This window comes from Sugiyamaella lignohabitans, chromosome A, assembly GCF_001640025.1.
Source record: "Sugiyamaella lignohabitans strain CBS 10342 chromosome A, complete sequence".
Lineage (NCBI taxonomy): Eukaryota > Fungi > Ascomycota > Dipodascomycetes > Dipodascales > Trichomonascaceae > Sugiyamaella > Sugiyamaella lignohabitans.
In genome coordinates this window covers 3,211,985-3,228,690 of record NC_031672.1, presented here as the reverse complement: position 1 = coordinate 3,228,690, position 16,706 = coordinate 3,211,985, and the positions used below count along the sequence as shown (strand labels likewise).

The window sequence follows — 16,706 nt, the reverse complement described above, 5'->3', positions numbered from 1 at the left end:
GTGCACATGGACCCCCTCACATAAATACGATGGTACCACCACTACTACGAACGGCTCCTCGATTGGCCTCTCCAGGGTCTCCTGGTCGCTCAGCATCTCCTGGTCCAGGCAGACCGGGTCCTGGACCTGGTCCGTCTACACCATCACCTACTCGTTCCCAGTTTTCAGAATCTCCAAGGACAATGCCTTCGCAAAACTACTCACCAGCATCCACAAACAGTGGAAACAGAGTGCCCTCTGGATCGAATCTAAATAGCATGCAGGACGATAGAAGGGCTGGTGGCGGTCCCAGACAACAAGCCCCGTTCCATCAGCATCAGCAGGTTCTTGATTATGGGGCCGCTCCAAACACGGCTAGCAGCTCGTCTATCATAAATAACATTCCCGGCCCTGTCCCCGCCAATTCCATTAACACTTCCACTAATTACAACGACTCCCACCCTTCAGGTTATAATATGAAGTAAGTTTTTTTTTGTCTAGTTTGGACTTTTTGGGCAAATGTTTGTTGGTCAGATTACAGTGTTATTCTGTTATTATAAGACCAAGTGAAATACTAAGTATACATGAGAAATCAAATGGAAACTAACACTAGTAGCTCTAATTCTGGCCCAGGCCCCTCTTTAGGTCCATCCCCTAATATTCAATCCGGTCCCGCCCCGTATACAAACGGTAAATCAAGACCTCCCCAGCATTTACAGCATATTCAGCAGCCACAGCAGCAGCAGCAGCCACCATTAGCTGGTCAACAGCGCAATACTATAGGCTTGGGAGTAGGGGGAGTGCCTAAAAATTTGCGGTCTGCATCCAACCCTATTCATCCAGGTGGCCCTTTTATGCGACAGGGTACGCTTCCTGCTACAATTAACGGCAGTGGTCATGGATTGCCAAGCCATGATGTTGCTCCCAGAAGCATGTCAATGACCACTAGCTCGTATGCTAATAGAAACAACTTTTACAATAACAACGTTACACTTAGTGGACGGGTTATTCCACAGCGCAATAACGACATTGTAATCAACATGAACAATGGATCTAATGGTGGTAGTGGTTCTGGTGGAAATGGACTTTTGGGTAATAGTAAAGGATCCAGCAGCTCGTTGCTATCGAGTTTCAAATCTGCTGGTGGTAAAGCTGCTGATTTGAATGGTAAACCACAACGGTCGACCTCAACATCCAGCAGTTATGATGAAAACGGAAGACCAGTGTCTGGTGGATACCCCAACATGTCGAACCATTCAAGTATAGTTGCCAATTCAAGAAAAGTGCCCTTGGTCTATCCAGCTTTGCTGTCTAAGGTTGCTGAAGTATTCCGTCAAAGAATTGTACTTGGTGATCGAGTCAAGAACGAACTGACGTATAAAAACTCGTTTACTGGTGCAGAAGCTGTGGATTTGATTACTTATATTATCAAAACGCCTGACAGAAATTTGGCACTTTTACTTGGAAGAGCTTTAGATGCGCAAAAGTTCTTCCACGATGTTACTTATGACCACCGGTTGCGAGACACTCACAATGAATGCTATCAGTTTAACGAAATTGTGATTGAAGAAGAGGCTGCTAATGATACTAATCAACAGGCTTTGGTCCACAAGAACTCGACTTCATCAGCGCGATCCACGAGCACATCACACCGAAGTTTGTCACAGAAATCTGAACACGGAGAAAGCAGCGAACCAGGCGCTACGTCTGTTGTATCAGTAAATGGTGTGTTTACGTTGCTGGCAGAATGTTACTCGCCTACTTGTACCAGAGACCGTCTATGTTATTCAATTGCATGTCCCCGAAGATTGGAACAACAAGCCAGATTGAACATGAAGCCACAACCGGGTCTTAAACGAGCTGAAAGTAGACTGTCGTTGCATGGAGATGATGAAAAAGAACAGAAATTGTGGATCCACACAGTCGCCAAAGAAGTTGCTGATAGCGTGGATGATCGGGAAAAGAAGCGACAAGAAGTCATCTGTGAAGTCATTTACACAGAACGAGACTTTGTCAAGGATTTGGAATATCTACGAGACTTCTGGATCAAACCGTTGCGCAACTCGAACATCATTCACGAGGGAAGAAAAGAACGATTTATACGAGCAGTGTTTTCATTTGCCATGGAAGTGCATTTTGTCAATTCCAAACTTGCTGAAGCTCTGACTAAACGTCAGCAGCAAGCTCCTGTGGTGAGGCAAATCGGTGATATTTTCTTGGAACATGTTCCGAAATTCGAGCCATTTATTCGTTACGGAGCAAATCAATTGTATGGTAAATATGAGTTTGAGCGTGAAAAGTCGACCAACCCGGCATTTGTCAAATTTGTCGATGAAACAGAACGAATGAAAGAGTCTCGTAAATTGGAGCTCAACGGATATTTGACAAAACCCACAACTCGTTTGGCAAGATATCCACTGCTATTAGAAGCCGTTCTAAAGCACACTGCTGATGACAATCCAGATAAACAAAATATCCCTCAGGCAATCAAGATGATTCGTGAATTCTTGACCAGGGTGAATATCGAGTCTGGTAAGACCGAAAACAGGTTCAGTTTGATGCAATTGAACCAATCACTGACATTCCGACCTGGTGAATACGTTGATCTTAAATTGACTGATGAGAAGCGACAGATTATCTTCAAAGGAGCTCTTAAAAAGAGAACGGGTGATAAGGACAATCAAGGTGATGTTCAAGTATACTTATTTGATAATAGTCTGTTATTCCTCAAGGTCAAGATTGTTAATAAACGAGAACAGCACAAGGTACACCGCAAGCCCATTCCTCTAGAACTGCTGATACTGGCCGAGGGTGAAGAGATCATTCCCAAATATGGAGTCAAACGACAATCTTCATCATTAATCCCGACCACCAAAACTCCATCAAAGGCCGAGTCTCAAAACAGGTTCCCAATCACATTCCAACATCTTGGTCGTCGGGGCTACGAACTGACTCTGTATGCCACTAATTTCATCAGTCGCAAGAAATGGATTGAGAACATCGAAAACCAAAAAGAGGTGCTCAGCAAGGCTGGTGATGTCTACAAAAGGTTCGCTTTGCAATGTAAGTTCACTAGTCCAAGTGTACGTATCAATTGTATGGCGCCATCAGACGGTGGTCGAAAGCTGTTGTTTGGTACCGAGAGCGGTATTTTCGTGTCTGACGTCAGAATGACGCCTAATGGACCAACTGCCACAGATCCAATCAAGCTTATTACGATTCCAAACGTTACTCAGCTGGATGTTTTGGACGAGTATATGACACTGTTGGCTCTTTCTGACAAGTCTCTGTACTCTTGGCCACTCGAAGCACTCGATCCTTCTGACCCAGGTGGCAACTTCAGAAAGGGTAAGAAGGTAATGGGACATATCAATTTCTACGAAGTTGGTATTTGTTTGGGTAGAATGCTTGTTTGTACTGTCAAGTCGAGTTCTATGACCTCGACTATCAGAGTTTTAGAGCCATTTGACCCACCTTCACGGAACAAGCGACAAACAGCCACTGCGCCGTTAAGAAGGTTTTTGCAGTCGCAAAGTGAGGGTTTGAAGGTGTTTAAAGAGTTCTACATCCCATCAGAAACATTATCAATCTCGTTCCTCAAACGAAGATTGTGTGTTGGATGTGCCAAGGGATTTGAAATTGTCGATCTGTCTAGTTTAGAGACCCAATCGTTGTTAGATCCCGCAGACACATCGTTAGACTTTGCTATTCGACGAGAGTCATTGAAACCCAACTCGATCTACCGATTACACAGCGATTTCCTGTTGAACTACTCGGACTTCTCGTTTTTCGTCAACGCCAACGGCTGGAGATCACGGGCGTCATGGCTCATCCACTGGGAAGGTCTACCCCAGCACTTTGCGCTTTCGTACCCATATCTGATAGCATTCGAGCCCAACTTTATTGAAATTAGACACATGGACACGGCCGAGATCGTTCGGGTCATCACCGGCGAGAATATCCGATTCCTGCACGAATCGACTCGAGAGATCCTGTATGTCCAAGAAGACGAAAGAGGGTTTGACGAGATCATTTCGCTCGACTTCTGGGCCAAGACCGGGGACGGGATCACCACCACATCACTCTCATCCACAACATCAGTGACATCCAACCCGTCCACTGTGGCATCGACCGCAGCCTCGACCACCACAGTCCCTCCACTATCGACGAGCACCTCGACAGCCACTCTCGTCGAGCACGCCGACGAGAGATAATGTGCCATTTAATTTTTATTATTATATTATTATTATTATATTGCCAGCTGTTGAACCATCCTCTACTGAATGCATGAATAATGACTGACTCCGAGACCGACGGTGCCTCCGGCAGCTGGGGCTCCGCCCCAGACCCCGTGGCTCCTGCTTCGCAGGAGACTGCTGGGACCGAAGACGAAACGACTCGAGCGAAGCGAGAGGAGCCACGGGATCTGGGGTGGAGCGACCCAGCCGCTGGAGCCAGACTGGTCGGTCCCCCCAATTCAGGGGTTCGGAGAAATCGACGCACCAGTCCATTCCGTACCCCGCATATTTGTCCCCGCCTCGATCGTGGCCAGCTGTCAGTTCCGAGGTTCGACGACTGCCGTGCGTTTTTCAGGGTGGACAGGCTGTCGGCGGGTTCGGGTTGTGAAGCGGGAGTTTGTGCCAGTGTGGCGGCTGTGGATACCGTTGAAACGGGTCAATTGGTTTCAGAGGTGGATGGAGATTCGAATGAGGATTGCCCTGCCCACTTTTTGGACCGCCAGATCTCGTTAAACGGCCGTCCGTGGCCTCCATTCGGGCACCGCCTGCCCGACCACCCCCTTTTTTTTGGGTCTGCATGGACTTCCTGTTTCGGCTCGTGATCTGGCTTCTCGAAGCACTCACCTCTCGAGCTCGGCTCGTTTTTTTCCACCCCGTTAATGAAATTTATATAATTGGTCTGATGGTTTAGATAAGCGCATGTTAGTCGAAGAATCGGTGATTTGGGTGGTTTTGGCAAGAGTATAACTTCGTTTAAAGAATAATTTAGAAAACACCGACAGAGGTAGCCCGCTTGGACTGCCGTTTACCATGAAAATCTCAGGCAGCAGATGATGAGCCGGGGCATGGAGTCAATCAAGCCAGCGAGAGACATGCCTAATACAGCATGGGCATGTGAGAAGCAAACGCAGGCAGAAAACACGTCGGAAAAAAAAAACACTGGCACCTGTACACAGCCTTAAGAACGCGAACTTCTGCCCCTGCTTTTCCTGATCTTTTCTTCTGTTCCTCCTGTTTTTTGCACATTTTCCAACCACCAACCTTGAGCTTTTGTTGCAAGTTCTAATATAAAAAAATTTGGCATCAGGTCAGATTATTTTTATTATTATTAGAAATCTTATCAGCAAATTTTTACCAGGGATTTATTTCAGGGAATTTCTGTTCGAGTACTAATTTAAGATCGACAAAGTGAATTTTTCAAGAAACAAAATCTATTAAAATTACATTGATTTTAATTTGATTTTTTCTCGGTCTTTAAGCTTGTCTTTATATTCCTACTTGGCATTCATCTCTGAGCATCTATTTATTTTTTGATTTTTTGTTTTGTTACAAAATATTCTTATCTAAACCGTCACGTTTATTTATACATACGTCGGTGTAATCTTCGCTTCTTCTCGGTCCTTTATCACATCGTCTCCAGTTCAGGTTCTTTTTTTTATTTCGTTTTATTGCTAATACTTGTACTAGTACTTGCACTTGAAACTTATTAAAAATGTCTGAAATTATCAATAAAGTGGTTTCCCACTTCTCCGAGCACCATATTGATGTTGGTCTCCCCACGCTTGATAGACCCTTTGGTATCTATTTATGGGACGTGTTCACAGTTTTCTGTGTCAAGTCTTTTGGCTGGGATCCCACTCAATTCGAGTTCACTTCAAATGAGGGTCTTCCTTTCACTACTCTTAACGAGGTTATTATTGCTATTGTCACTTACTATGTGGTTATTTTCGGAGGACGTGCTCTCCTTAAAGCTGTCAACGCGCCAGTCATCAAGATCAATTTCATTTTCCAAATCCACAACTTGTTCTTGACAATCTTGTCTTTGACTTTGTTCTTGCTCCTTGTCGAGCAATTGGTTCCTATTGTCGTTCGTCACGGTATTCTGTACGCCATTTGTAATACCGGCTCGTGGACTCAACCTATTGTTACCATCTACTACCTCAATTACTTGACCAAATACTATGAATTGTTCGATACCGTTTTCCTTGTGTTGCGTAAGAAGGATCTTACTTTCTTGCACACATACCACCACGGAGCCACTGCCTTGTTGTGTTACACTCAATTGCTTGGCCGTACCTCTGTTTCCTGGGTCCCCATTGTTCTTAACTTGTTTGTCCACGTTATCATGTACTGGTACTACTTCCTTGCCGCTTGCAAGATTCGTGTTTGGTGGAAAGAGTGGGTTACCAGAACTCAAATCATTCAATTCATTATTGACTTGAACTTTGTCTACTTTGCCTCTTACACCTACTTCACCTCTACTTACTGGCCCCACTTGCCCAACATGGGCAACTGTGCTGGTGAGGAGTTTGCCGCTATTTACGGCTGTGCTATTCTCAGTTCCTACTTGGTCTTGTTCATCTCCTTCTACATTAGAGTTTACACTCAAAAGGGAGGATCTAAGAAGACTGCCTCTACCAAGGAGAAGGTTGCTGAGCAAGTTGGAAATGCTGAGTTGGCTGCTGCTGAAACCACTGGCCGTATTACCAGATCTGCCGCTGCTCGTTCCAGAAAGGCTTAAATTTCCAAACAACAAACAAAATAGATGCTTATATATTTATAATTGTCTAATTAGGTAGGATTCAGTATGTAAATACTGTGTGTATATTTAATACTCTATAGAAATGTAGTGTTAATCTGAAAAAAAAGAACACAAGTGTCAGTAATACATCGACCCATTACGGAAAGTATAACGACGGGGGTCATCCTCCACTCCTGTGCTATCCATGGTGTCCTAAGAGCTCGCGAAGCGAGCACAACGGGTCCGGGCAGAGCCCGGCCGCCGGAGGCAAACCAGTTCGTGGACAATTAACCATGTCGACAACGATATACCAGGAGTACCCAGACGCGGACAAAGGAGTTCTCGAGATATACAAAAACATAGAAGGGGTTCAGAAGAAGTTTTTTCCTCAGAATATAGATGAGCTCGTTAGTGCCGTTGTGAATGAGCTTTCTAGTGATAAATTTTATGATCTGGACGAATGTCAATGGAACGTGGAGGTGGAAAGCGATGATGCTGTTGAGAGAGTTGAGTATGTCATAGGGAAGATACTCCATCTGGTCCAACAGGTTGACCCACCTCCACGAGGCAAGCTACTGTACTGTGGGACAGCATCGCCAGAGATTATGGTGCCTATCATCATCGAATCGAAGAGCAGCGACGATTTAAAGGTGTGGAGGAAGCTGTCGCATATAGTTCGCTATGTCATCAACAGCCAGGACTCCCGACGCTATGTGCAAGCACTGACTGTGTGTGGTACCAAGGCTCGATTGTGGATCTATGATCGATCTGGAGCGTTTTCGTCAAAACCATTTGACATCGACAAAGACTGGCTTAGATTCGTCGAGGTTATATTAGGCTATTACATGATGACTGACAGTGAACTCGGTTTTGATAGTACCATATATTATGACGAGCAGACCAGGCAGCGCTATGTTAAACTCCCAGTGATCAATTAGCTGATAAACATTGATGCTGGTCATTTGTGGTAAAAAAAATTCACTAGCGCTAGCAGCGTAAACAGATCTGCGGAGGGTGCCTGTCTATCAATCCCTGCATGTAATGCAACATATACCTAGACTTCCTGTTAGTTTCGTGTAGGATGCAATGCGAGTTTGTTTTTTCTGGTTAGTACATTATCAATAATACTGTGAGTTACCATATAATAAAATATGTAAGGTGGTGAAATTTTGAGAGGAAGATTGCCTGACACTTCACACAATTAACGAAAGCCCGAAAAAGTCCGAACGGTAGCTGCGCGGCGTTAAGTCGATGATCCGGGACAAATTTCAGCGGACTAAGCAAGACAACTCATTGGTCTTCTTGATAAAAGGAGAATATATAGAAAATATCAACATGTCAGCTACTATTCTCAGCAAGACTAAACGATCAGGTGCATCTACTATTGTAGGATTACTGGCGTGTCAAGCAGACTCATATCTCCAGTCATTAAAGACTCGAGTCGTTTCTTGCAACAAAGCAGATAAGGATCTTGGATATGAAGTAGAGTTTGAAAATACTGTTTTATTTCCAGAGGGTGGTGGCCAGCCTTTTGATACTGGTGTAGTAGTTGCCAATGGAAAAGAGATTCCTGTATCGAACGTTCAACGAGATGGATTGACGGCCGTTCATATTGTCCAAGAAGAACTCGTCAAGGACTCCGAGGTCGAATTAAAGGTAGATTGGGCTCGTCGTTGGGATCATATGCAACAGCATACTGGTCAACATGTTCTCTCAGCTGTTTTAGATAGAAGAAATATCGAGACTCTAGGATGGAACTTGGGTCCTAAATTCTGTTATATCGAACTGCCAAGAAAGCTGTCTTCTGAAGAGGTCAGTGATGTGCAACAAGAATGCAATGATTATATTTTCAAGTCTTTACCTATCAAAGTCGAGCAGCATCAGGATAAGGCTACTACAGATACTATTGATCACAAGGTGCCAGAAAATTACGACCTGTCAAAAGGAGTCATGAGAGTAGTTCACATCTCTGACCTCGATGCCAACCCATGCTGTGGAACTCATTTGGCAAACACTTCGCATATTGGCACTATTGCTCTACTTCACAGTCAACCTATCCGTGGTACGAATTCTAGATTGTTTTTCCTAGCGGGTGACCGTGTTGCACGATATGCTGCCGAAATCAATGAAATTGTTCGCAAGGCAAATGCCGCCTTGTCGTGCCAAACCGAAGATATCGAAGAGAAGATTAATGGACTTAATAACCGGATCAAGGAACTAAATGCAAAGGAAAGAGCTTGGTCTGCCCAAGTCGCCAAGTACGAAGCTGGTGATATCAGGCACCAACTTGAAGCCAACAAGTTTGCCATTCTTTATAAACAAGATGGCACAAATGACTACCTTCGTTTAGTAGAGAAGGAACTTGGAAAGTTGAAAGCCGGTGAGGGTACTGTTCTTCTGTTCACCGGGCTTGGCAAACAAGGAGGCTCCATTGTGCTGTATGGAGATGAAGCTGATGCTTACGCTGTCAAGGTCAAGGAGCTCGTTAAGAACGTCAAGGGCGGTGGTAAAGGTAGATTCCAAGGGAAAGTAACTGCATGGGAGAAAGGAGAAATAGACTCCCTTCTAAAAATATCCCTATAGAATAGATTTATCTTTTAAGTTCTTGATTTAAGTATAGTGAGTATTAAGTCTGCATCCTGCTCTAGGGTACTCACTGGAATTAGTTAAAGGTTCATCATATAAATATTACTATAAATAAAGGCTAAATTAAGGAGTGTCTAGATGCTAATTAGTTGTAAGAGGTGACCAGAGGTGACCAGAGGTGTATATTATTAAATCAAACAGTCTACTTTAAAAGGCCTGTGACCCGCCACCGCCATCGTAGTCGTTTCTGTAACCTCTCATACCATTCCAGCTCATTCTCCAAAATGAAATATGTTTCGACATTCTCAGCTGTGTAATTCTGCCTCCTGGCAGATGATGCTGAAGAATTAGATGAGAACGATCCAAATCCGCCTGGAAGTGCTTGAGGCTCGATTTTGATTATCCGGGATGCAGTAATTTGGACTTTTGTCTCTGGAGTCTCGATACACCGTGCACAAACCACCTTGAGTCCATTTCTATATTGTTTTTCAAAGATCATATCAACGCTTATAAGCTGTCCACAACCTAAGCAAGAATGGTTATTTTTAAATGAAAATCCAATTCCTGATACATGAACGTTACTAGAAAAGGTAGTGGATACTGAGGATACTGTGGATGCTGGGGTTGTCAAGCCAGATCTTGTAATGCTGTTCGTTTCTGAGAAATCTGGCAGGGGTATATAATCTTCTACCATGTAGATTGAATCGGTATCTTCAGGTGGTTTCATGTTAGAGTTAAACGAAGTCATTTGTTTATTGTCCAATAAGTCAAGCTTTGATTTGAATGGCCGTAGATTCCGTCTCTTTTTGCGACCCAGAGTCTGTTCAGACTGTCTCTTCTGCACCGTACGATGATAGTGAGGGGTTGGACTAGACGGAGTTACCGTATTAGCCCAAAGACCAGTGAGATTTGCCAGGTTACTATTTTCATCTTTGGCCGAGAGTTCCCGTGATACCTTTCGAAGGTGAGTATAACTTGTTTTCCGTACCGCTGGCAAAGTTTGTACAGCCAGTGGACCCCAGGGAGATGAAGTCGGGGACGACGTTGCAGGAGAATCAAATTTCGTGTAATCACCAGACGGCAACCGCCTCGGAGTCGATGTTCGAGACATTGTATTAACACCAGCGTGATATGCCTGTATCAGTAAACAAGTTTCATTAGCTGGAGCTCTGAATGCATTATCTTGTTGAGTTCACTGACATGTGGCTAATATAATTCTTGGTCAAACTATTCTCTTTCTTGATTTTTCTGTTCCCGCTAAATCTTTCTTTCTCGGTTGCTAAATTGACTATTGTCAAGTATCGCTATTACTTTCACTGGTGCATTGGTCCTGCAGGTCAAATACCCCTGCCGATGTTTATACATTCCTGCTTTGGGTATAACCCTAACAAATAGTCATGTGATATTAATACACATTTTGAGTGTTCAACGCTTTGTACACCACAAGAAACTCATCTCACAAGCTATTAAAAGCTATTTTGAAGTAGAAACAAACTTAATTTCTGGGAGAGGAATAGTTTTAGCTAGTTCAGTACTCGAATTTTCACGTTTTGTCGATGATACGACCGTGCTGATGATAGTCTGTCAGAGGGCTTGGAACATGCATAGAGTCTAATACATAATACCATCTTAATTTAACCCCTGAATTCTGCACACTGGTCGGATTCATCCAAATTCCTTCAAATAACTCTGTGGACATATACCTACTAACTTAAGAACTATCCAATTAGATCGGGCCAGGTAATAAAGTATCGAAAGCCTAATCACAAAGTCATACGCGCAAGCGGCTACGAGACGCGAACCTACAGGGAATCGACAGGGATTTAGATAAACATTAATCCCACTTCGAATACTTTCGATGAAAAGTCGAGGAAGTGAAAAATTTAGAGTTATGAGAAATATTTAGCATGTTTGATATGCCGTCAGTTGAACCGTCCTTTCGCTTGTCTGATGCCTTGCAAGCCGCTTGGGATAAGACTTCAACAATTAATGGCACAGTAAGTACATACTTGAGAATGCAGGGATACGAAACAAACTAACAATATCCAGATACCCTTAGATCAACTTCTCTTATTTACTGATACCCTGCTAGGAAGAATAAAAGAATCAAGCGAGAATAAAGATGGTGATTTTTCGTTTATCTTCAGCGATGAATTTCGAAACGAGGTTCAGAAGTTTGACACTATGCTCAGGGAGACTGGATCACATGTTGAAATCACGAAGCCAGAATTCGAAGACTTTTTCAGGGAGTATTGTTTAGTTGATAGTCTTGAAGTACCAATTGAAGATTTTTTATCGAAGAGGAGAAAGGAAAAGGTGGTTAAATCAATATCTGCAGAAGTGCCTCAGTTTGATCTAATAGCGACATCGACTCCTAAATCTAAGAAATCCAGTAGCAGCCTATCTTCAGCATCTGAGCTACCCACCCCTGTAAATTTATTCGACAGTGGAGAGTCGAAAGATAATAAACCTAGCTTTTCAAATTTGCTCACTCCACCTGTATCACCCGTTCCTGAAAAGTCAGTCAAGAACGAAGCAAACCAAGATGAAGAACAAAGTTTGCACAAACAGCAGTCAAACGACAAGGGATTCAAATATCACAGGCGTAAACGCAGTTCTTTAACTCTTCCCATTCGAATTGGAAGTCCTGAACCAGATACAGCCCTTAACAGCCCCAAGTCTCCAACCATATACGCAACTACCTCAAAACATCTCAAGCGCATCAATGAACTACAGACACAAATCAGCTATTATGAATCTAATTTGCACAAAACTAAAGAGGAGCTGATTGAAGCTCATAATGAGAGTACTAAATACAAAAAGCTTCTGAAAGCTCTTCAGGATGATACTACTAAGAAGGATAACCATATCAGTCAAATTGAAGGTCAGCTCATGTTAGAGTCCATGGCTGGCCAGTCACGAAACCAGCTGGCTAATGATGACCATGATGGCCTTTTAAAAACTTTCAACGTTCCTACTGGGTCCATGACGGAGATGCAGAATAAACTCGAATCTCTTGAAACAGAGTGCAGGAGCTTGTCAATGTCGATAATGACTGTTCTTTCTGAACGAAACAAACTTGCTGATGAATTGTCCGAAGTGAAGCGTATCATACTTGACCAAGCTATGTCCCGTGTAATGGCCACAAATGAGGCGATTGGTCTGAACAAGAGTATGCCTATTAGCTGGCAATGGCAAATGTTCCCTATTATATTAGCTGTGTCTTTGTTTGCTGCTCTTCTGGTTGTTTATTTGGTAGATACATCCCCTAAAGACCCAGACTTGGAGGTTGAAAACTGGTGGGATGGAACTATATTCTCTCCGGTTTTGGACACATTGGATTTTTGGATCATGTCCATTTTTGATCCTTGGGTCCAAGATCGCCTTGGCTATCTGCCAATGACATCTATCTCGTAGTCTGCCCATCTACGATTATTTATTATTTATTTGTTTCCTCTTTTTTAACAATTTTTCACATTGATATCTAATTCATAATATACATTACCCATCCCATACTAATAATAATTATAAAGTAATCCAAATTGACTGCCACCTAATCTCGTAACTTTTCGTAATTAACATCACTATCCTCCGAATAGAGCCATTCCAGACAATCGCGGATTACTTGACGTGAAGTTTCAACTTCCATTTGCCATTGGGCCTCTCTCATGCGAAGCTCAAATAGTTCACACCCTTCAATCAGTGCTGGATGACCGCGCATTTCGCGATATCTCTTGAATTGGATAATCGGTCTCATATCACTAATCTGAAAGCATCCTCTCAGTTCCAGTACACATAAGTTTCGAGTGTAGCCCAAGATACGAGGGATTGAATTATTGGTCAAGAATTGACAGTTGTTGAGTGAGAGTCTTTGAATGGCAGGTCCACGGTGTATCGCCAATTCCCAAATGGCACGATCGTTGATATGGCAGCCTGCTAGCCCCAAGGTATCGACACAGGTCCGTCTAGCAATATGCTTAATACCTCTATATGTAATCAGCTCTCCACGTTGAGTTCGACCCACGTTTAGAAGTTTGATTCCTGGGCATCTTTTAGCTAGAACTTTGAGTCCTCGATCAGAAACGTAGTCACACGCGCGGAGGTCTAAATGTTCGACCTGAGGACACATCTTGGCAATCAAAGCCACAACTCCGTCATTAACTCTTGAGCAGCCAGGTAAAACTATCTTGGTTAATGAGTTTCCCTCTAATAGCTCTCTGGTTGGAACTATAAGTGGACAGGTATAAAATTCCAGCCATTTCAGTTTACCACCAACTTTCTTTCCAATCAAATCTACTTCGATCTGCTTGGCTTCTGCTATTTTATGCAAAACTAGGACTGATGGAAGCCTCGAACTGAACTTGTTCTCATTGGCTATACCATTCGATGTTACAAACTTTTGCCAAGAGGTCTCGTTCTTGAAATGTAGCTTTTCATGAAGGATTTCCATTGAAATTGCATGCCACAATCTCGAGACTAAGAGACAACTATATAGACCGTTGAAAAAAGACTCGTCAAGCTGGCCCAGCCGAACCTGTTTAGTTGTCTCTTCTCTCTGGACCTTGCTCCAAGCAGCTCTGGCGCTTTCGGCATTACCATATATAAGCATTGCATGTTTGAGTGACAATGGCTTCCGTCTACGTTGTGCAATCTCATGAGGTATCACATTGCTCTCATCCACATAGCGAATGATAATCTCTAATATCTCGGGAATTAAAAGGGCTCTATGACATGACGGGATTGAGGCTTGACTTGATATGCTAGATGAGCTCAGACTATATTCACTCAGGTTGATGCGCTTGTAAGGAGAACCAGTGGTTCTGGTTTCATCGAGCTCGACATCTACGAGACTGAGTGACGTCAGCCTGGATGAAATTGGCGATTCATCGAGTGGTAGCAAGGATGGCTCCAGTAATCGTTTTGGAACTTGTATCCTAGTAGGGCTAGTAGGGCTACCATTATTTGAGTTGAGTTGGGTGTGATTCTGTTTAGGAACTTCAGACTGCGAAGCTGATTTTGCATCTCTATTGAACCCTAGAAATGGGACTCGAAGAGACAACCTCCGTCGGATGCGAGAAGACGGAGAACCAGAACTAGTGCTGCTTGTTGACGAACTTCCGGATCCAGACCCAGGTTCATCGACTTGTCCAGTCACTACTTCAAGCGAAGTATTCCGACGAGCATTGTGTACCGATAGCCGTAGAAACTCTTGAGAATTCTGTGAAGAACTCTGACCCTTATCTCTATTTGGAGATGGCGATGATGGTGAAGTCGGAGTTGAAGAAAAAGCCGATGGATCAGAATCTGGTGATGAGTCGAGGTCCGACAAATAAGTGGCAGTTGACACAGTCGACGTTGTAGAGGATCCAGAAACCAGTCTCTGGCCATTCAAAGATTGTTCAAATCTAGACCATTGAACCTCCTCATCTGCTGACCTTATATACTGTTTCATGGTGTGGACAAGCAGGACCACCTAGACAGACTCACAAAACCAACACAACCAAGCAAAGACAAAGTGTCAATTGCCAAATATTTCATCCAGGACTATGATTGAAATAAATTAGCTTAGAGTTGGTGAAAAAATGCAAACAGTTTAGATATAAATGAAAAAGCTTCTGAAGACAGCGAACCCACCACCTTTCCGTTGTTCGCTAGGCTATCGTTAAGGCGTATAAAAGCGAGCTTAGTGTAAGATGACCAGCACCTACCACTAGAATAATTAATACTGCTAAAACAAACAATACCTTTGCTGCAGTAACCCTTTCAGTTGGTGTGACCAGCCAAATAATCTAACAGTTACCAGGCGCTTTTGTGTTGCCTTGTATATGCCTGCTAATACTGATAGACTTGTCAGTAGGTCGTTTTCATATAGAAGCTAGCCACCCAAATTATTTGCTACGGCCACTATAGCCAATAATATGTGTCGTTTGTTTCATATACCAGTATATTAGCTTGGGGGGAGGGCTGGTTCGCATTGATTTAATGCTACCATTTTGAACCAACCATCATGAATTTCTCGGATGGCTGGTTCATGTTCATGTACTGCATAAATACGTGCGTCTCGAACATCAGTCTGAAAAGTACTTGCCCCCCTTGAAACCCTTTACAAGGGGTCGTATTGTGTTATTCAATAATTCTCAGTAATCGGCTCCTTGACATGTCTCCTTCATTCCATGATTTTCAAGCGTACTATGGACACGATACTTCTGATATTCAGGGTCTGGTTCAAATTAGTGCTTCGTCGTGTGCATGAAATAGAGTGCGTCGTTTCAAGTCAGCCACATATGCAGGGAGAGAAGTTGAGTGGCAGGCAGGAGGTAATGCAGGGGTCATGTAAGGGGGGGTTGGTCAATACTTAAAATCCAAGGGGGTGTAACGGGCGGAAAAATATACAATCATCGGAAAAAAATGTCAACCAGATCCATAGAATTAATCCAGGAGGTTTTTATACGATGTAATGATATGGCTGATCCAAGTATCCGGCCGGGTTTATGTAGTGGTGTGGTATATTATTTAGTCCACCGGTTTAATTCAATTGATTACCTAAGTTCAATTTCTCTGCACTGTTGGTTTCCTACTGATGTGTCGCCTGCTGCTACCATGCAAACACGTAACACCCAACGACTTGACATGTTGGTCACAGAGCGGATTAGAATCGAGGTCCAATGTGATTCGTCAAGTTTTGAGCCGTCTGTGGCGAGTGAGGCGAGTGACTGGTGATATCTGATATGGTAAATATAAAACATATATCTAGAATCTCTTATTCTGGTTCTCTGTTTCTCACTGGTTATAAGTTAATGAGCTAGTCAATCTCGCTTCTGCGGATTTAATTCACAGTTTAAATTACTTTAAGAACAGGTTAGACTTCGAGACGAGCCAGATATCTACGTATTTTGTGTGTTCTAAACGCATCGCAAAATATGATCCACAATTAACAAGCATATACAACCGACCCAAAAAACAGATATCAAACAATAGCAAAAACTAACTTAAAAATCACATATATTATAAATACGGATAGAACAAACAATTTCTCATACTACTTCAATAGCCATTAAACCAAGTCACATGACCTACCGTACAAAAGTCACATGACCAAAATCTGTCAAGGTCACGTGAAAATGAGAGAAACTAATGTCAACTAATTCCTTACTAAATTCCATGACAATGGTAAACACACAACAAATAACTCAGACCGAGCTAGGTAGGATATGGTTGTTGTAAGATCGATATTCAAGATGCGCTTACGTTAACTGAATACGGCTACCGCATAGTTAGAATGTGAGACAGATCGGCTACCGCCTTGACATTCCTGCAGACGATCCGGTAAGACACCGAAATCCTTAATTAGTAACAATAAGAGGGGGTGGGGCATGAGCATC

At 43.1% G+C, this 16,706-nt stretch overlaps 5 protein-coding genes across 5 annotated transcripts; 4 read left to right on the top strand and 1 right to left on the bottom strand.

Moving 5' to 3' along the window:
* Nucleotides 1-575: 575 nt before the first annotated feature.
* Nucleotides 576-4,193, top strand: ROM2 (Rho family guanine nucleotide exchange factor ROM2; the record flags this gene model as incomplete). The annotated part of the gene is made up of 1 exon (XM_018877866.1): nt 576-4,193. One exon carries the CDS (start codon nt 576-578, stop codon nt 4,191-4,193), a length of 3,618 nt encoding a protein of 1,205 aa, XP_018735226.1.
* A 1,516-nt stretch (nt 4,194-5,709) lies between these two features.
* On the top strand, nt 5,710-6,738 carry ELO2 (fatty acid elongase ELO2; the record flags this gene model as incomplete). The annotated part of the gene is made up of 1 exon (XM_018877865.1): nt 5,710-6,738. The coding sequence occupies one exon, from the start codon at nt 5,710-5,712 to the stop codon at nt 6,736-6,738; it is 1,029 nt and encodes a 342-aa protein (XP_018735225.1).
* Nucleotides 6,739-7,031: 293 nt separating this feature from the next.
* AWJ20_1015 (uncharacterized protein) lies at nt 7,032-7,676 on the top strand (the record flags this gene model as incomplete). Its single annotated transcript, XM_018877864.1, has 1 exon — nt 7,032-7,676. The coding sequence occupies one exon, from the start codon at nt 7,032-7,034 to the stop codon at nt 7,674-7,676; it is 645 nt and encodes a 214-aa protein (XP_018735224.1).
* A 397-nt stretch (nt 7,677-8,073) lies between these two features.
* Nucleotides 8,074-9,321, top strand: AWJ20_1014 (putative alanine--tRNA ligase; the record flags this gene model as incomplete). Its single annotated transcript, XM_018877863.1, has 1 exon — nt 8,074-9,321. One exon carries the CDS (start codon nt 8,074-8,076, stop codon nt 9,319-9,321), a length of 1,248 nt encoding a protein of 415 aa, XP_018735223.1.
* A 3,556-nt stretch (nt 9,322-12,877) lies between these two features.
* Nucleotides 12,878-14,776, bottom strand: AMN1 (Amn1p; the record flags this gene model as incomplete). Its single annotated transcript, XM_018877862.1, has 1 exon — nt 12,878-14,776. The coding sequence occupies one exon, from the start codon at nt 14,774-14,776 to the stop codon at nt 12,878-12,880; it is 1,899 nt and encodes a 632-aa protein (XP_018735222.1).
* Nucleotides 14,777-16,706: the final 1,930 nt, after the last annotated feature.